This window comes from Schistocerca cancellata, chromosome 5 (genome assembly GCF_023864275.1).
Source record: "Schistocerca cancellata isolate TAMUIC-IGC-003103 chromosome 5, iqSchCanc2.1, whole genome shotgun sequence".
Classification (NCBI taxonomy): Eukaryota; Metazoa; Arthropoda; class Insecta; order Orthoptera; family Acrididae; genus Schistocerca; species Schistocerca cancellata.
Window position 1 is genome coordinate 357,595,742 of NC_064630.1, and position 19,456 is coordinate 357,615,197.

General features: G+C 44.3%; 1 protein-coding gene and 1 non-coding gene across 3 annotated transcripts in view; one reads left to right on the forward strand and one right to left on the reverse strand.

The window, feature by feature from the left end:
* Window positions 1-19,456, forward strand: part of LOC126187688 (WD repeat-containing protein 47) — a 676,574-nt gene that overhangs the window by 324,425 nt on the left and 332,693 nt on the right. For both annotated transcript variants that reach the window (XM_049928928.1, XM_049928929.1), the window contains one exon: window positions 355-2,064. In XM_049928928.1, the coding sequence (XP_049784885.1) occupies window positions 374-2,064 (1,691 nt within the window). In that variant the 5' untranslated portion in view covers window positions 355-373. The remainder of the gene's footprint in view (window positions 1-354; window positions 2,065-19,456) is intronic.
* Trnas-cga (transfer RNA serine (anticodon CGA)) lies at window positions 6,529-6,603 on the reverse strand. The gene has a single exon. It is a non-coding gene; the product is annotated as a tRNA-Ser (tRNA).

Genomic DNA, 19,456 nt, shown 5'->3' on the forward strand with positions numbered 1-19,456 from the left:
CTGCGTTCATAATATCCTTAATGAGATATACGTGTGTTTGCATCTCATAAGTAGAATGGTACTCATGCCTTATCCTATACCATATATTCTGTCCCAGGCAACGGCCAGTTTCTCAACTAGTTGTATATATTTGTGTTGTACGAAAGGCTAGTCTCTCCTTGATTCGCTACAGCCTTCTAAATGCAAGACGTTACTCCCGTACATAAATCTCTTGCACCAAACAAGCGTATACGTCGTTGTGTATTTAGCGTTGGGATCCCGTTAGTATTAAACTGCCGTGTCATTTGTGGCTGCCTCTAGCTCTAAGTACGTCGTTGTAGAGCAGTTAAGTATAACAGCGGGTGTGTTTGGCAGGTTGCGGATCCGGTACGTGATGCCTTCTGCGCACCTGACGCTGCGCGAGGAGGACGTGGTCCGGCTGACGCTGGACTTCCTGCACTCGCGCGACCTGCACATCAGCCAGCTGTCGCTGGAGCGCGAGACGGGCGTCATCAACGGAAACTACTCGGACGACGTACTCTTCCTGCGGCAGCTCATCCTCGACGGCCAGTGGGATGACGTGCTCGAGTTCATCCAGCCGCTCGAGGCGCTGCCCACGTTCGACGCGCGCCGGTTCCGCTACGCCGTGCTGCGCCACAAGTACGTCGAGCTGCTGTGCATCAAGTCGGAGGCGCTGCTGGCGACTTCGCCGACGGCGGCGCCCACCTCCGTGGACAGCGCCGTCGAGGACGTGGTCAAGGTGCTGAACGAGCTGGAGCGCGTCGCGCCCTCGAAGGAGGACTACTCCAACCTCTGCCTGCTGCTGACGCTGCCGCGGCTCTCCGACCATCTGCAGTACAAAGACTGGAACCCGAGCAACGCGCGCGTGCAGTGCTTCCGCGAGGTGTACCCACTAGTCGAGCAGTTCCTACCGTGCATCAAGAAGACGGCCGCCGGCATCGTGGAGCCGACGCCGACCGCGAAGAACGACCGCCTGATACATCTCATCATCAAGGGGATACTGTACGAGTCGTGCGTCAATTACTGCCAGGCGAAGGCGACGGGCAACAAGGAGTCCCAGCAGCAAGAAATGACCTTCTCGCGCCTGCTGGACGGATCCGTGGGCTACAGCGACTCCGACCTGAGCCTGCTGTCGTGGCTGCAGAGCATCCCGGCAGACACGTTCTCGGTGCCGTTCGAGCAGCGCACGCTCAACGTGGACATCGTGCGCCTGGAGCGGCCGTCGCTGGAGACGTCCTGGACGGAGCACATGCTGGTGACGCCCATCAAGCCGAAGCAGTTCCCGCATTCGGCGATGCCGTTCACGCGGCCCCGCTCGGCCGCCGACATCATGTCGCGCTCGCTGCTGCCGGCGCTGGACGGGCTCCCGCACGGCCTCCAGCAGCAACAGCAGCAGAACCACCAGCAGCAGCAGGGCGCGGGAGTGGGGCCGCACCGCGCGGGCACCGGCCTCGCCAACCCCGTCGTCATGGCCCTCTCCACCGGCGACATCCTCAGCGGCCACCACGCCATGTCGCGCTCCTCCTTCGCCAGCTTTCACCTCACGGGCTACAAGAACAACAAGCTGATGAACACCAGCGTGGACCGGCTGTTCGAGAACGACGGCGACGTCTTCCTGAGCACCTCGTACTCGGAGTTCCAGCCGCCGAGCCCGGCGGGGGCGAGCACGGCGAAGCGACCGGTGCGCGGCCAGTCGCGCAGCCCCGACCGCAAGGCCGCCGGCGGCGCGCTGTCGTCGGCGGCGTCCACGCCGGAGCACCGCGGCCGCGACTCGCCCGCCACCGCCTCCTCCACGGCGACGACGGCGCGCTCGTCCCGCCGCGACTCGCTGTCGGACCGCTGCTCCGTGGGGCCCCCGCAGCCGCAGCCCCCGCCGCAGCTGCCGGCGGTCCATCCGGTCGCCGTCGTCGAGCCGCAGCCGAACGCCAACTTCGAGGGAGACCTCTATCGCGAGTTCCAGCGCCAGAAGCAGCGCATCAACGACACGCTGCAGGCCAAGGAGCGCGAGCGCGACGAGCTCGTGCGGCAGATCGCGGCAGCCGACAACCGCCTCTCCGAAGTCAGGTCAGTGTCTTTGTTACAGCCAAGTTAAAAACGTTTACTATTCCGTACTATGAAGGCTTTGGAAACCTAAAATCTACTTTGTAGAACTCGAAATGAATTCCGGAGGCGGCTCATTCCGTGTGAAATCAATCGGTTATAAATAAATAAATTGGAATTTCGATGGTGTGCAATTTTGTAATATTTTCTCACTTTATTCGGCCTGTCAAATAAGGTTTAATCCAAAATTACAGTTTTTTTTTACATTTTGTTTTTGAGTTACTAATTATTAGTTTCCCAAATTGTGATATTTTTCCACGTTTTGAAACCTTAAAATGGCCATATCTCGAAAACTCGTATTTCACGCACTCGCCAGAAATGTATACCATATTACTCATTATTTTCTTTTCGGGCAGGGCTCACAGCACAGAATACGTCAAATATGAAATTTTGTAATGAATTATTGCAAGCAGGCTGCGTTTAGTTTTAACTAGTAGTGCTTCTTACTTACGAGCTTGTTCCGGCTGTAGAGTCATTCTCAAGTAAACTTGTTGATGTTATTACAGTTGGTGACTGTACATAATTTTATACATGATGTAAATAAAGATCAATGTACATATACATTTACGTCTAATTGGAATATATGCACATATTGCATCAGAGAGTAAAAACACACAGTAAACGAAAACAAAAGATAAATATATATATACCAATCATAACAAGATCATAATTTTAATGAAACACAACTAACGTCACTGACTTGGAAAGATTACACTGTAAACATAAAGCATCAACGAGAATAAACTGTCAATCTAGCTACCAAAAGTATTTCACGGAAATAGAAATTTCGTGACTTATAACAGTCTAGTAACAAATAGTCGTTGTTTACTCACTGATGCGATATCGACGTTTATTCCAACTAGACGTAAGTATGTTCAACTTCTACTGTATAAAGCTAAGTCGACTCATCAACTGTAACATCGAAAAGTTCACTGAAGAATGGCGCTATAGGCGAAACAAGTTAGTATTAAGAAAGCAGCACTACTAATTAAACTATTTGCAGCTTGCCTGGAATATTCATTATAAAATGCCATTTTATTCAGTTCATTATATGTGCTGCTTGAGCAAATTCATCGAAAAGCTGTATCTTCCCAAAGCAACCTTTTTTTAAATTTTTTAAATTTCAAAGTAGGAATTTAGCTTTGGAAAAAAGTGGGTATATTAGTTCTACAGTGTTTGTTTATAAGTGTGACACATTTCTTGATGATATTCCAAAGGGAACGTGTTAAATTAAATTTTATTTTACTGCAAATTGCACCTCTATTGGAAATAGTTTGCAAGCTGCTTCATAAAACTACGGTTAACATGAAATTTAGTACTATTTAAGCAGTCTTATCATTTTAAAATAGCACATACGTGTGCCATATAACAACCGACAAAAATAATATGAAAGATCTTATGACCTTTCCATTTTATATAACTTTTAATTTAGTTGTGGTTCATATCTAAAGAACAGTAGAAAATATATGTTAATATACAGGCTGATCAGAAAGTCTGAAAAGCTTGTACAAGAAAGCGAAGGAAAACTGCACTTCGGGCGGTAGTAAGGATCGAACCCGAGGCAAAGGCTGAACAGTCTCGTGCGTTGTCAGCTGACACTAATACCTGGTGCGCCGCTTGAATTTGAGCGCGCAATAGCCTGATTGGCTAATTTCAATGCTAATTAACTCTGAAAAGGCACAACGTACCTAGTTTTTTCGTAACCGTTATTTCTCAACACAATCTACCCTGCAACACTCTTAAAAGCTTTTCAGAGTGTTTGTGACTACTTTGTATAATAAAACAAAATGTTTACTTCTGTTCAGAGTGATTCACATCAGTTGATAGCATAGTGCTAACGTGGGAAACGGGAGCAGATTGCTGCATCCATGCGTGCCTGAATAACTCGTTAGGCACATGTGCTCATTGGTAAAGTGGTAGAAAAGTACCGTGCTCACTCGTCCAATAAATTACTTAAGTACTTACGCTGGAGTACAAGTGCCAGGCAGAGCGAACGAAATGGTACATTGTACTTGTCGAATTCCAACATATGCATTTTATTAGTGTTTTATTGGGCGATTGGGGATTTATTCGTAAATCATGACATGAACATGTTTTTGCAAGCACCTACAGTAACAGTTGAGGTAGTTTTGAGAACATTCATTTTAATGAGTCGTGGAAACACAGCCATCAAATATCAGCTTCCTTGCAGTTGTTTGAGTGAAGTAAATTAAATATGCCTCCAGTCACTTTTTCAGTGTGACAAATGAGCATGCCGCATAAAAAGGAGCGCGGCAAAAAGATTTTACAAAGCCATAGCAGTTACAGGGACTCAAAAGTACCGTGCATTTATTCCTGTGTACAAAGCCATAGCAAAAGTTGTTTCTGAGGATTTTGGAGATTTTGATGTAAATATAATTAGAGTGGGTGTAGATGCATATGGATGCTAATGAACACATCATAGGACTTCATGCTTGTGCCAATGACAACACACGGTGGATGGCTTGTGTGTTATCAAGAGATGATAAAGAAGTAGTAAACATTACATTTACACATCCTTGTGAACCAACACTCTCTTTTTATAACCAAGAAGATCCGCAAAATTGACCGTAGTTAGAAACTTCGTAGTTCGTAAATTAAATCTTATAACTGCCACTGGAAGAGTATGTCAACTATGAGATGAAGAGTTGGAAAACAACGTGTTGTTAGATCAATAGTGTGTCCTTATTGCTTGGCAGAACTATTCATACATTATGTCATTTAAGAGAAAACTGCAATTTCAACTGTAATAAGATTGTTATTGGATCACCTTGCCGTCTTTCTTGTTGGAATATGAGTAAAGAGTTTCTCATCGCAAGGCACTCAAATAAAACATAGTTAAATAATAACAGCAACACCAGTATTTAATCAACAACATTAATAGTATTGTATTTGTAAAATGTAAGTATAATTAAGTAAATTACTCGTAGTCTTCTTTGAGCGTGTTCTGGTGTATGTTAAAACATTTTCGCAGTAAGTTTTGGGAAAGTAAAATCTCAATTTAATTGTGTGATTCTAATCATGTAATAAATTGTTACTAAGGAAAAAATAATGATCTGACAGACTAGGTTTGCATTACAACTTGGTAACAAGTTCTAGAATACGCACTAGTTGCTGTGCAGATAAGTACAGTTAAATTAATTTTAATATGTCCCCCCTGGATTACTGTCACGGGATTTGATATACACATTAACAAATAATGTATGACTAACATAACATTTTTTTAAAACCAGAAAAGTCCGATGTGAAACTGTACAAAAAGTTTGATTTGGGAAGATTCAGTGGTTACGAATATCGTAAGTAGCACAAATTTTTTATGCTTACGAAATAGTGAATAATGTGATACAAATGTTAGGTCTGTAAGTCAAATAGATTTGATATGATTATTTTAAAGTTTCAAAAGTAACAAAATAACATAATTTTGGAAGTTTTAAAAATTAAGTGAAATATAAGAGCCCCAAAAAATTTAATTTGCGAATTTTCATGCAAACTACTCTTAGATTTGATAATTTTTTTCCTACATTTATGATACTGAGATATCAAGAACTTATTCCTCATGTCAAAAAGTTACATCTTCACATCATACTCCACAAACAAAACACAAATGTTATTTTCACAAAGCTCCCATATCCTTTGTTCTCCTCAAAATGAGGCGCACTGTCTGTGCGTCCGGGAACTGTGAAGTACACAGGCGCAGACTGTTTGCCGCACTTGACAGCACCTGTTTGAGTGAACGCTTCGGGTCGTATCATTAGCAGTCCTGTGCCGTCAGATGTACATTCAAAGCATGGATATGGAGTTGCCTTCGGTTCCAGGCAACATGCAGAAGTAGGGTGGGGATAAGCGAGTTCAGTTTCCACAATTCACCAGACTCTTAAATGTGGAATACCTAAATGGATCAGTCCATGTGAAATAAATCAGTGGTCTACATAACAAGCTTCTTGTTCCATCCATGTAAGCAGTGATTTTTTTTTTTTGCATTAATTTTATCTTGAAGAGAAAGCATACCGTATTTATGAAGTAACTATTAACTTGTAATTTTACACAAGAACTACGCCCCGAGTATTTTTTCAGCTAATTAGCAACTGTTAATCTAAGGCTAGTTACTAACTAAATTTATCTATATAACATTATAACTGGTAACTAATTAGCGTCTCTATCCTTTCTGTAATTATTATTATTATTATTATTATTATTATTATTATTATTATTATTACATACACCGTGAGACCTACACGAGTAGATTTGGTAATTATTATTCCTTTCTTCATAGATTTTCTTGGTAATGTAGAAAAAACTGGACATTAACTAACTATAAGATATGTAGAAAACGTTGTAAATCCAGAATGAGATTTTCACTCTGCAGCGGAGTGTGCGCTGATATGAAACTTCCTGGCAGATTAAAACTGTGTGCCGGACCGAGACTCGAACTCGGGACCTTTGCCTTTCGCGGGCAAGCGCTCTACCGACTGAGCTACCCGAGCACGACTCACGCCCCGTCCTCACAGCTTTACTTCTGCCAGTACCTTGTCTCCTACCTTCCAAACTTTGCAGAAGCTCTCCTGCGACATCACACAACACCCAGTCATCACGAGGCAGAGAAAATCCCTGGCCCCGCCGGGAATCGAACCCGGGAACCCGGGCGCGGGAAGCGAGAACGCTACCGCCCGACCACGAGGTGCGGACTGGCAATCAGTGGAATGGCGTCATACAAGAAGAAGAAGAAGAAATAATTCAGAAATGCGTCTCGAGCAGGAAAAGACATGGCTACTGTGTTAGTTGGTTACGGACGACTTTCGCTTGCGGACGTCGTGCCATTCGGATCCACAAAGAGTACTGGCGCGTATATGACAGTCCTTAAAAAACTTCATGTTCGAATGTGTCGTATTCGACAGCATCAGCAAAGAAACGAGTTCACAACACTGAAAAAGCCACTCTACATCCCTGATCCGGTGCCGTCTGATTACCACCATTCGAAGATGATGACTCCGCTAAAGAGCGGCTCCAACGTGCTGGCCCTGACTTCTACCGTGCATGTATAGACACCTTAGTTCCTCTGTGGCGTAAGGCAGCTGAAAAGGACGGAGATTGTGTGGCAAATAATATTTAGTGTCTGAAGAATATCAACATACCTAAAAAATATCAAAAGTAGGGAAAATAAATTGATCTTTTTTTTAAAAAAGATTGTGCATTTCTTTTGGAGTAACCCTTGTACAGCAACATGATGCGGAGGACTGGCTCAGGGACCACAGAAGTTCTAACTTGTGGTGTAACCCAATAGTTACCACACTCCACATGCGAATCAACATACATTTAATGTGTGATCTTCACATACGTTGTAATTCAATAGCGTCTTCTAGCAATCAAAAGTTGTTGATTGAACGTCCTGCTTTCCTTTATATAATTAATTCTCTGTGCCGATCGTCATTCTTTGTCTTTGAAGACAAAGTTCCGTTTATATCCTAAATACCTTCTTATATATTTTGTTTTGCGTAGCTTCTGTCAGCGCACTTGGCCCTTTACAATGTACAGTGAATGAAATGTGCACAGACTGCCTTTATTCATCTAGGACAGGGCTTCACAACATACATGCTCGCGGAGCAAGCTGTGAGCAGCAAGGCGCGAGCACGGAGCAGCGCGAGCACGCTACACCCACTACCGGACCAGAGCGGAGAGTGGGGAAAGTCACGTGGGGCACACAACAGCTGCCGCCAGTCAATGTAAATCCGCGGCCACCTGCAGGGATATCACTCACGAATTATTACTGCGACAAATGGAACAAATAGAGGAGAATGTACACATGCCACATAATTTTATTAGCTTAGTGTATGCCTCTACATTCGCATTAATTTGTGAACTGTTACACAATAAAAGGTGTCACTGAAGTGTGGGATTCTCGGTTATTTTGTACTTTTTGCCCTTTACAATTGCGTCTATGTTCGGAGTAATTGTTCTTGTGCATTTTAGGCGCAGCGTGCAGTTTAAATTTCGATCAGACAATGCGTTTCTCAGGCGCGTCTTGTTACATTTCATTGCAGAGAACAGTTGTTCACAAACATACGTGGAACCGAACATCGATATTATTGTAGCCGCCAGTATGTGCAAACGAGGAAATCTGTCCTGAGGGAAGTGTCTGTAGAATTCCAAAATGTTTTTGTTGTTCTGAAATTTGTCTCTGTATTCTCCGTCACACTGCAGGTCAATAATTTCTTGCCTCAGCTCAGGACGAATCTCTTAAATATTCGCTGAATATGGAGAGAACAGATCAAAATCACTGTCAAGTGCTGTCAGATCTTGAAAGCGCTGATCAACTAACTATGTGAATAACGTTCACAGTCTTTGTGAACATCTTGCATGGATGATAATTTAGGAAAATGAGCTAGGTTTCCTGTTTCCAGCTGACTCACTCAAAGTGTCAATTTCATTTTAAAAGTTCGTATTCGATCTATGAAATGAGTAATTAGCAGATCTTTAACTTGTAGTAAAATGTTCAAAGCATTCAGATGGCTAGTTAAATCTGCTAAGAACGCGAGATCACATTCAAACGTGCGCGCGCATTTACCCTCCCTCCCTACTCCGCGACCTTGCACCTGCTCGCGAGCACGTGCCTGAGCAGACGCGAGTACTCGCACTCAAAACCGGCCAGTTGTTAAGCCCTGATCTAGGACAACCTCTTCGCTATTGGATCTCTCAACACATGCGTCCATTTACGCCTGCAGTGTCGCGTGAACACTGAGGCGACAAAAGTCATGGGATAGCGGTATCCACATGCACAGATGGTAGGGGCAGTATCACGTACACAAAGTATGAAAGAGCAGTTCATTGGTGGGGCTGTCATTTTTACTCAGGTGATTCATGCGAAAACGTTTCCGGCGTGATCATTGCCGCACAAGAGGAACTAACAAACTTCAAACACGGCATGGTACTTAGAGCTGGACGCTTGGGATGAGACAAGGTGCTCGAATACAAGGGTTTACCCCTAACGCCGTACATCCTCTTTGCAAATACATTCAAAAAATCATCTACTTAACCATGATGACTTACTGCCTCCATGAATCCTAATACACATACACGCAACTTATCGGCCATGATTCAAGCCAGTGGTGAAATGTCACACCACCACTGCCTGTTACCAGGTCGACGCCATCTACTGCATTCCAAGGTGAAAATGTGCTGTTTTAACGCGGTGCCTGATGTTTTGTCCAGTGTGTTTTTAAGGCAGTAAAAGGATCAGGAGGTAGGGCGAGGGATAGCGTACAACCCTCTCAGACAGGCTAGGGCCTTCTGTGCTTCGCATCTGTTTGGAGGCTCTGCTCCGCAGGCTGTGCGATTTGTGGTCCGAAGAGGACTCGTTAAGCCTCTCAGGAAAGCGGGCAGCTGCGAGATGCGGCCAACAGGTTTCCGAGCGGATGCGGAGTCGGCTTGGAGTCTGTGGATGGGCACGCCGAAATGTGTGTCGCTCTGATGCCGCGGTGAGATGGTCTTGTCTAACAAGCTATTCCAGCTTGTCGCTGCCTTTTACCTTCACTCATGCGAGGCTTGGGTCACCTAGATAGCGGACGTGACAAAAAGTGAGTTAGATGTTGAAGTTCCGAGAAGCTAAACGAACAAACACACACACACACACACACACACACACACACACACACACACACCGTATGTCGTGTCTGTCGCACTTTGAATATTTGGCAAGGCTGATTGAAAGAAACGAATCGCATGAAAGGGAACATCCCCACTGTATCGTTTATAAACTGTCAGATTCGTGTTAGCAAAAGTTTTTAGCGTAGACAACCCTCAAGAAAAGTTTTCCACCAAGAGAGTATCTGCGAACGTGTGTGGTATTAGTCAAAGAAGCAGGGGATGAAGGAGTAAGCACTATGAAAATAGAAACGTAACTTCATTGGGTAATAAAGTCGCCGGCCGGGGTGGCCGAGCGGTTCTAGGCGCTACAGTCTGGAACCGCACGACCGCTACGGTAGCAGGTTTGAATCCTGCCTCGGGCATGGATGTGTGTGATGTCCTTAGGTTAGTTAGGTTTAAGTAGTTCTAAGTCTAGGTGACTGATGACCTCAGAAGTTGTCCTATAGTGCTCAGAGCCATTTTGAACCAGAACATTGAAGATGTAGTTCTCATAGTTTTTAAAGTTTGCATTTTACAGCTCATTTTTACTAGACGTTTTTGCTTCCAGTGATCGTTCCTGTCGTGTCCCTGAACAACTTCCATTCATCCTGGGACCATCTTATAGTCGAAATGTGGTACAGTAAGATGCGATGTTACTAATGGTGAAATCTAAAGCCCATATGTTCAATACTTTTACTTATGTAGAGAGCATGAATTCACTTCCTTCGAGCAAGTACAATAGGTCAATAAGTGTCAACTAAGACAATGGCGAAAATCAAATTTAAATTGTAAATACTCATTTTAATCAAATTACATCTTTATGACAAACTTTCTAACACCTCCAACTTCGCTAGAAAGTTGATATTGCCACAGCATAACACAGCACCATTGTTGTCGAGCGAAATCACCCTTCTGCGCGCTCCCGAAAACATTGGCCTATCGGAGAAACTTCCACACGCGCCTTGCGGATGGGCTATGCAATTACGATGAATGGTTATCTGGACAAAATTGCATGCATTACGCTTGTCTCATCGGGTTTTTTTCTTGCTTCCACCCTGTAGTTTTTACAATGATTATATATAAAGTGAGGTTTCTGGCCCACTTTGAGTGCGCTTGCTTTCTTCATGTCTTAAAAACGTAGCTCACGGACACGTGACGTCCTAAAAGCCATGCATCAAGGGAGTCGGGTAGGCAGTATTTCACGATTTCCGAGAGCATATGAATTACTGCCACCTACGCTTATTCTCAAAAGTGCGATCGTGTGTGGTATCAAGCGATCTTTGTTACTGGATTGAGAATTTTTTGATAGGGAGGACACAGCAAGTTATGTTGGATGGAGAGCCATTGACAGATTCAAAAGTAGCTCAGTGTGTGCTCCAGGGTAATGTGTTGGGATCCTTACAGTTCATGTTGTGTATTAATGATCTTGCAGACACTATTAGTAGTAACTTAATGTTTTTCGCAGTTGGTGCAGTTATCTACTATGAAGTATAGCCTGAAAGAAGTTGACCGGCCTTGGTAAAATTTCAAAGAGTTGCAAAGATTGGCAACTTGCTTAAAATCTTCAGAAAAGTAAAACTGCGCACTTCACAAAACCAAAAGGAAAAAAAAGTAGTATCCTGTGAGTACTGTATGAGGTGCATTCAAGTTCTAAGGCCTCCGATTTTTTTTCTCCTGACTGGAAAGAGAGAGAAACATGCGCATTGTTTTAAAATGAGGCCGCGTTCATTGTCAATACGTTCCAGAGATGGGAGCACCGTACGGCAGATGGAATTTTACCACCAGCGGCGAGAATGAGAACTGTTTTAAATACTTAAAATGGCGACGTTTTCCTTACTTGAACAGCATGCAATCCTTCGTTTTCTGAATTTGCGTGGTGTGAAACCAATTGAAATTCATCGACAGTTGAAGGAGACATGTGGTGATGGAGTTATGGATGTGTTGAAAGTGCATTCGTGGGTGCGACATTTTAATGAAGGCAGAACATCGTGTGACAACAAACCGAAACAACCTCGGGCTCGCACAAGCCGGTCTGACGACATGATCGAGAAAGTGGAGAGAATTGTTTTGGGGGATCGCTGAATGACTGTTGAACAGATCGCCTCCAGAGTTGGCATTTCTGTGGGTTCTGTGCACACAATCCTGCATGACGACCTGAAAATGCGAAAAGTGTCATCCAGGTGGGTGCCACGAATGCTGACGGACGACCACATGGCTGCCCGTGTGGCATGTTGCCGAGCAATGTTGACGCGCAACGACTGCATGAATGGGACTTTCTTTTCGTCAGTTGTGACAATGGATGAGACGTGGATGCCATTTTTCAATCCAGAAACAAAGCGCCAGTCAGCTCAATGGAAGCACACAGATTCACCGCCACCAAAAAAATTTCGGGTAACCGCCAGTGCTGAAAAAATGATGGTGTCCATGTTCTGGGACAGCGAGGGCGTAATCCTTACCCATTGCATTCCAAAGGGCACTACTGTAACAGGTGCATCCTACGAAAATGTTTTGAAGAACAAATTCCTTCCTGCACTGCAACAAAAACGTCCGGGAAGGCCTGTGCGTGTGCTGTTTCACAAAGACAACGCACCCACACATCGAACTAATGTTACGCAACAGTTTCTTCTTGATAACAACTTTGAAGTGATTCCTCATGCTCCCTACTCACCTGACCTGGCTCCTAGTGACTTTTGGCTTTTTCCAACAATGAAAGACACTCTCCGTGGCCGCACATTCACCAGCCGTTCTGCTATTGCCTCAGCGATTTTCCAGTGGTCAAAACAGACTCCTAAAGAAGCCTTCGCCGCTGCCATGGAATCATGGCGTCAGCGTTGTGAAAAATGTGTACGTCTGCAGGGCGATTACGTCGAGAAGTAAAGCCAGTTTCATCGATTTCGGGTGAGTAGTTAATTAGAAAAAAAAAATCGGAGGCCTCAGAACTTGAATGCACCTCGTATGAACGAGTCAAAAGTGGAAGGGGTCGACTCATAAGTGGGTGTAACACCTAGTACAGCTCAGTCAAATGGCTCGGAGCACTATGGGACTTAACATCTATGGTCATCAGTCCCCTAGATCTTAGAACTACTTAAACCTAACTAACCTAAGGACAGCACACAACACCCAGCCATCACGAGGCAGAGAAAATCCCTGACCCCGCCGGGAATCGAACCCGGGAACCCGGGCGTGGGAAGCGAGAACGCTACCGCACGACCACGAGATGCGGGCTACAGCTCAGTCTTTGGTGAAACAGGTGGCAGACATACTGCTAGAATACTGGGGAAATGCAGTTTGTCTACAAAGTAGATGTCTTTTAATCGTTCCTGTGACCCAGCCTAGAATATTGCTCAAGGACTAACAATGGATATTGAACGTACACAGATGAGGACAGCAAAATTATCACAGGATTGTTTGACCGATGGAAGCGTGTCATTGAGATGCTGACGAAACTAATATGACAGAGGCTTGAAGATACATGTAAACTATCCTGTGAAAGCATAATGTTGAACGAAACAGCTTTGAATGATGCTTCAAGGAGTATGAGTACTACAACCTACTACCTATCGCTCCCTTAGGTATCAGGGGTCTGATGACAAATTTATATTAATTATAGCGGGCAGAGATGCATTTAAACAGTCATTCTTCTTACCACGCTTCGTACGTGAGTGCAACCTAATAATTGGTACGATTGGATGTGTCCTCTGCCATGCACTAAGCAGCAGTTTGCAGAATATGGGTATAGATATAGATGTAGATATAGCCATCAAAATACACCCACTTTTTTCAGAGCTTTAAAACCATAGTTGTTCTGCTCAAGGAATCCTGCACGGAAAAACACAAGATCGGAAAAAAGTAAATTTAAGTGAAAATCAGTTAAATGCCACTTTTGAAAAAGCTTTAAAAATTTCAAAGTTTCAAATTCAGCATGCGGGAATTGACATATCTAATATTTTGATGAGCAGACTGATTTTGATACTGTTGAATAAGTTTAAGTGGTATTGTTACATTCTGACTGTCGTGCAGGCTGCATTTTTAAGGTTTTGAGAAAAAAGAAATTTGAGTTTAACTTAAACTAGCTTTTTTCTTCAGTTTCGTGATTTTTCTGCCTTGGATTTCCTTGAACAGAACAATAAGGGTTTCTCAGATCCTTTATAAAAGGATTGAATATAGTTCAATATAGTTGAATATTTTGAAGATCTGGAGACCCTTTTTTAAGAAATGAATAAAGTCGTAAGCGCGCTCGAAGCGGGCCAGAAATCCCATTTTATTTCTACTGCAGTAATTTCATTCCATGAACTTGGTACTTCAGTTCTTCTGTCAAACATGTAATTACGTCGTCAAACTATAGCCAAGAAAGGTGCTCCGCTCCGCTGCTACACCACGCCGACTGACTTGTTGTATGGCGCGGAGATGCGGCGCGCCAATGGCTGCCAAACGAGCGTAGGATCACAACGTTTAAGTTACGAGGTGGCACTCCCCGTCCTTGACCAGTTGCGGCGGGTTCGTTCGTCGAACTTGAAGCAGTTACGGACTCGTTCCTGCCGCTGCACGCCGGGCACCTGGCGGCTTCTCGCAGGTGGCTCATATTCCTCTGGTCGGGAAACAGCGCTCACTGTACTTCACAATGTGGGGCAGTATAAATGGAATAAGTCTGCTGAAGTAGCGGTGGGCGTCGTCATATTTGTCAGAAGCTACTTTACTGCTTGAATAATGTAGTTGATAGTCCGAGGACTTGTTGAGGCAGCCTCCCACGTTACTGTCTCCTGTGCAAGCCTTCATTACCGAGCGAGGTGGCGCAGTGGTTAGCCCACGGGACTCGCATTCGGGAGGACGACGGTCCAAGCCCGCGGCCGGCCAGTCTGATTTAGGTCTTCCTTGATTTCGCTAAATCTCTTCAGGCAAATCTTAGGCGGCCTCCATTGTCTAGTCGGTAGCGTTATTGCATAATGACGAGGTGGTCCCAGGTTTGATTCTCGGTGTGCGCGTGAGATTTTTCTGTGGGGGACAAATCGGAAACTGGTTTCATTTAGCCCCTCGAGGCGAAATGAGAAGCTTATTTATGTTAATAAAAAAAAAGCAGCTAAATTGAAGCGCAAGCCGCCGAAGTGGCATCAGAGATAAAAGCCTGCTGGAAGCCATATGGTATTATTATTTATTTGCGACAAACTAGACAACCTCAGTTCCAGTGTGTCTTTTTCCGAAGTTTAGCTACCGCCTATTGCTCATGCATTCGTTTCTGGCATTGTTCTTCTCTCTCTTGGATCTACGTGTTTCCTGTCTTCGGCTTTTCTAGGAAACATTTGTGCGCTCGTAACTTTTCCTTAAGCGGATCACGCCCCCTTGATATCTTTGGAAATAATTTTACGTTTTCGTAGATCTCCTTCGACTCCTTTGAACCATACCACTTTGGTTTTTTTATCTTGAAAGTAGGTTAATATCCTTTCCGATATCATTCCTGGGCTCACTGATGTCATTTGGCCATAAAAAAGCAAACCTTTTCCGAAATGTGACGCTTATATTCGTCACATGTTGTGGTTAATGGATGTAACGCCTTCTGTACTCACTGTTTTATTCGATGGGACCTAGGATTTTTCTCAGAATATTTTTTTCTTTGGCCTTAACTCCATTAGGCCTTTCTTGTTCACTGTGTCTACCCTCCAATACCGTGTATGACCTCTTTTTGCCTGGCATAGTGCAACCACTCGACGTGGCATGGACTCAACAAGTCGTTGGAAGTCCCCTGCAGAAATATTGAGCCATGCTGTCTCTATAGCAGTCTATAATTGCGGAAGTGTTACCAGTGCAATATTTCGTGCAGCAAATTTTTGTGGTGGTAAGTTCCTATGGGACCAAACTGCTGATGGCCTCGGTCCCTAGGCATACACGCTATTTAACCTAACTTTAACTTACGCTAAGGACAGCACACACCCATGCCCGAAGGAGGACTCGAACCACCGACGGAGGGATCAGCGCGAACCTTGGCAAGGCGCCCAAGACCGCACGGCTTTGTACAGTAATTGACCTCTCTACCATGCCCCATAAATGTTCCTTGGGATTCATGTCGGAGAGGCTAGATCAATCGCTCGAGTTGTCCAGAATGTTCTTCAAACCAATCGCGAACAGTTGTGGGCCGATGACCTCACGCATTTTGATCTATAAAACTTCCATAGTTGTTTGGGGACATGAAGTCCATGAATGGCTGCAAATGGTCTCCAAGTAGCCACATAACCATATACAGCCACCACCAGTTTGCACAGTGCCTTATTGACAGCTTGGGTGCATGGCTTCATGGGATCTACGCCACACTCGAACTCTAGCATCAGCTCTTACCAACAGAAATCTGGACTCATCTGACAAGGCCACGGTTTTCCAGTCGTCTTGAATGCAACCGATAAGGTCTTAAGCCCAAGAGAGACGCTTCAGGCGATTTCATGCTTTTAGCAAAGGCACTCGCGTCTGTCGTGTGCTGCCACAACCCATTAACGCCAAATTTCACCGCACTGTCGTAAAGGATACGTTCATCGTACGTTCCACATTGATTTTTGTGAGTATTTTACGCAGTGTTGCTTGTCTGTTACCACTGACAACTCTAAAGAAACGCCTTTACTTCGCCAAAGCATTGCTTTTTTATAAATTTTGTACGTGATACTACCATAATGTGTATATGAGCATATCGCTATCCCATGACTTGGCACCTGAGTGTAGAGCCTCCTATATAACGACAGTGCTATAGTGACTGATTGAGGCGTCTGATGATTTCGATCTCTTACTGTTTTAGATGACTTTATTTCCATGGTAGTCATTTCGATTTTGTTAAAGCGTGATGCGAAGGCGTCTTTCTTTTTTCTGCCTGCTTAATTTTTCCAAGTTAGAACTCAAGTTCTCTTGGGGTGACTCTCTGCTTGTCATAAACTGCGTCTGCCCAAAGGAGATTTGAAGCCCAGCCTTTGCTGCCTCTGTCTTCATTTGGTGGTTTTGTTGTCGTATCTGTGGATTCCGAAAAGATCACTAGATCATCTGCAAACACTAGACTGTCGATTTTAAAATTCCTATACTTACATCCTAGTCTTACCTCATTTTCTGCTCCTGAATTATTCGTTTCTTTCCGCCATTCTCGGACAACATTTTCTAAAATACAGTTGAAGAGCATAGGCGATAGTCCATCTCCATATCTTGCACCTGTCTTGATTTTAACGACATCAGATTTCTCTCCTATGAACTTCGCTTAAGAGGCGGCGTTGATTAGGGTTTGTGGAATAATCATTTTTGTTTTGGTATCTAAGCGAGACTCTTCAAGGATATGAAATAGTGTGGTTGGAATCGTACACCTTCCTGCAGTCGACGAAGGTCGCTACGAATTCTCTATTCTTGAGTTTCGGGCATGAGAGGATCGACTTCAGATTTATAATTTTCCCAGCACGTTGTCGTCCATTCCTGAAACCCATTTGGTATTCCCCCTAAACGATAACAAAGTATGTCGCTAGTCTAGTGGCAGCAGTTTACAACTTCGAGCGCACATTTTATTAATATGAACATCAATTTTCTTTACGTTTGTTCGCCAGTGAAAAGTGTTTTCGTCCATGATGAACACTTGGTTTTCGCAAAAATAACAAATTGACATTACGAAATGCACATTACAGATGCTGCCTTACTTACACTGACTGATTGAACTAATTAAGTTCGACCCTTTTTTCTCCCTACGTATATGAGAGGAGATTATAGAACCGGAAGTTCTAGAATGTTTTATACGCGTAATGTTGTTCAGACAATAAATCAGTTTTGTAGTAAATATGTCACAGTATCATACTCAGGAAGGGATGGATGATGTCTCAACTGTCGTATTAAAAAATGATAATTAATAGGTACTACTTTACATTCTTCCACATTTATTGTCAGTTTACAATAAACAATTCGACTCATCACAAAAGTAATAGTGAAATATACAATTTTTAGCTGTCATGTTTTATTTACATTCCTTGACAGTAACTACTGCTTAAATAAGACATTCGAACAAAACTTATTAACAGACAATGAGCAATTGAATTCAAATATAACACTGAATACTGAAATTCATTTTCTCACCTAAAAGTATTTGCTGTTAAAGGGACCCGGACGCTATTGCACAGTATTCAAATTACGAAAAGATTGCGAAAGAAAAAGTAAAGATGTTTTAACATAATACCATTTGTGTACATTAGTATGTTCTGCAGAAATGATTAGCGCCGGCCAGAGTGGCCGAGCGGTTCTAGGCGCTACAGTCTGGAACCGCGCGACCGCTACGGTCGCAGGTTCGAATCCTGCCTCGGGCATGGATGTGTGTGGTGTCCTTAGGTTAGTTAGGTTTAAGTAGTTCTAAGTTCTAGGGGACTGATGACCTTAGCAGTCAAGTCCCATAGTGCTCAGAGCCATTTGAACTTTTTTTTTTTTTAGAAATGATTAGCATTTGTCACTTCAGTTCAGCATGTGTGCTGTTGCCTAGTAGGCACAGAGTCCGCCATGGGCCCTGATAACTTGTTTCATGTGTGACTGCATCTACGCGTATAAGGCGCGAATGACGTTCTGTGATATTGCCATCCATGTTGCATTCGCCTGGTTCCAAAGTTCATCTGTGGTGGTTGGCATTGTGTCACAGCGCTGCACCCGTCGTTTCACCATATCCCACACATTTTCGATTGGCGACAAGTCTAACCATGTGGCGGGGTAGGGGAAATGGTTGACATCTTGTGGCACCAAAAAGGCACATGTTCGTGCAGCAGCATGTGGTCATGCATTGTCTTGCTTGAAAATGGCGTCTGGGGTGTTGTGCATAAAGAGTATGGCTACGGGTCGCAGCATGTCACTCACGTGTCTGCGACTGGTCAGTGCCCTGGACACGCACCAAAGCGATTTTTGGCTGTACTCAATAGCACCGCACACCATACGGCCTTAAGTTGGAGCGGTACCTCGTGTGCGAATGTAGTTACTGTGATGCCGCTCCCCCGGTCTGCGGCGAACCAAAGTCCCGACATCTTTATACAACAAACTGAACGTGGATTCGTCCGAAAACACTATCTAATGCCATCCATGTCCCCAGTGACGTCGTTCCATAGCCTGTTGCCGTCTAACATGCTTCTGCACATTCGTCAAGGGTAGGCGGAAAAGTGGACAGTGAAGGATTGTCACCACTGATAGAGTACTATGTGTTACAATGTTCCACTGTTGCGCCAGAGCCGAGGAGAACGGAGACCTGACCTGCAATGGCATTCGGATGATGTGATGTGTAGGTCTTCTTTAGGGGTGGTGTGGGTGGTGCGACCTGACCCCTCTCGTTGTTCTACGGCCTTCCGTGAACCATTCTGCACACATCCGTTGCACTGCCAAAACGCTTCGTCCCACACGAGCAGCAATTTCCCGGACGATTGCATCACATTCTCTCATGCGAATAATGCGTCCTCTTTCAAACTCACTAATTTGATGGTAAGGTTCGCGCATACGTCTGCGAGGCATCCAGCTTGTCTGCTCAAGTCGCACTGATCCAGTCCCTTAGGTTTACAGAGAGAACGAGAGCCGCAGGCACATTTTACCGGTAGGTGGTATTGCGCCGCGATATCGATGTTGAATTTGAACTTGCGGACCTACATGGTTCGAATGCTAATCTTTTCTGCAGAACATACTAATGTTAATGTCCTTTGAATGTGAACGCCCTGTCTCTAGTCGTTCAAGGTGTTCTGTTTTTTTTCCG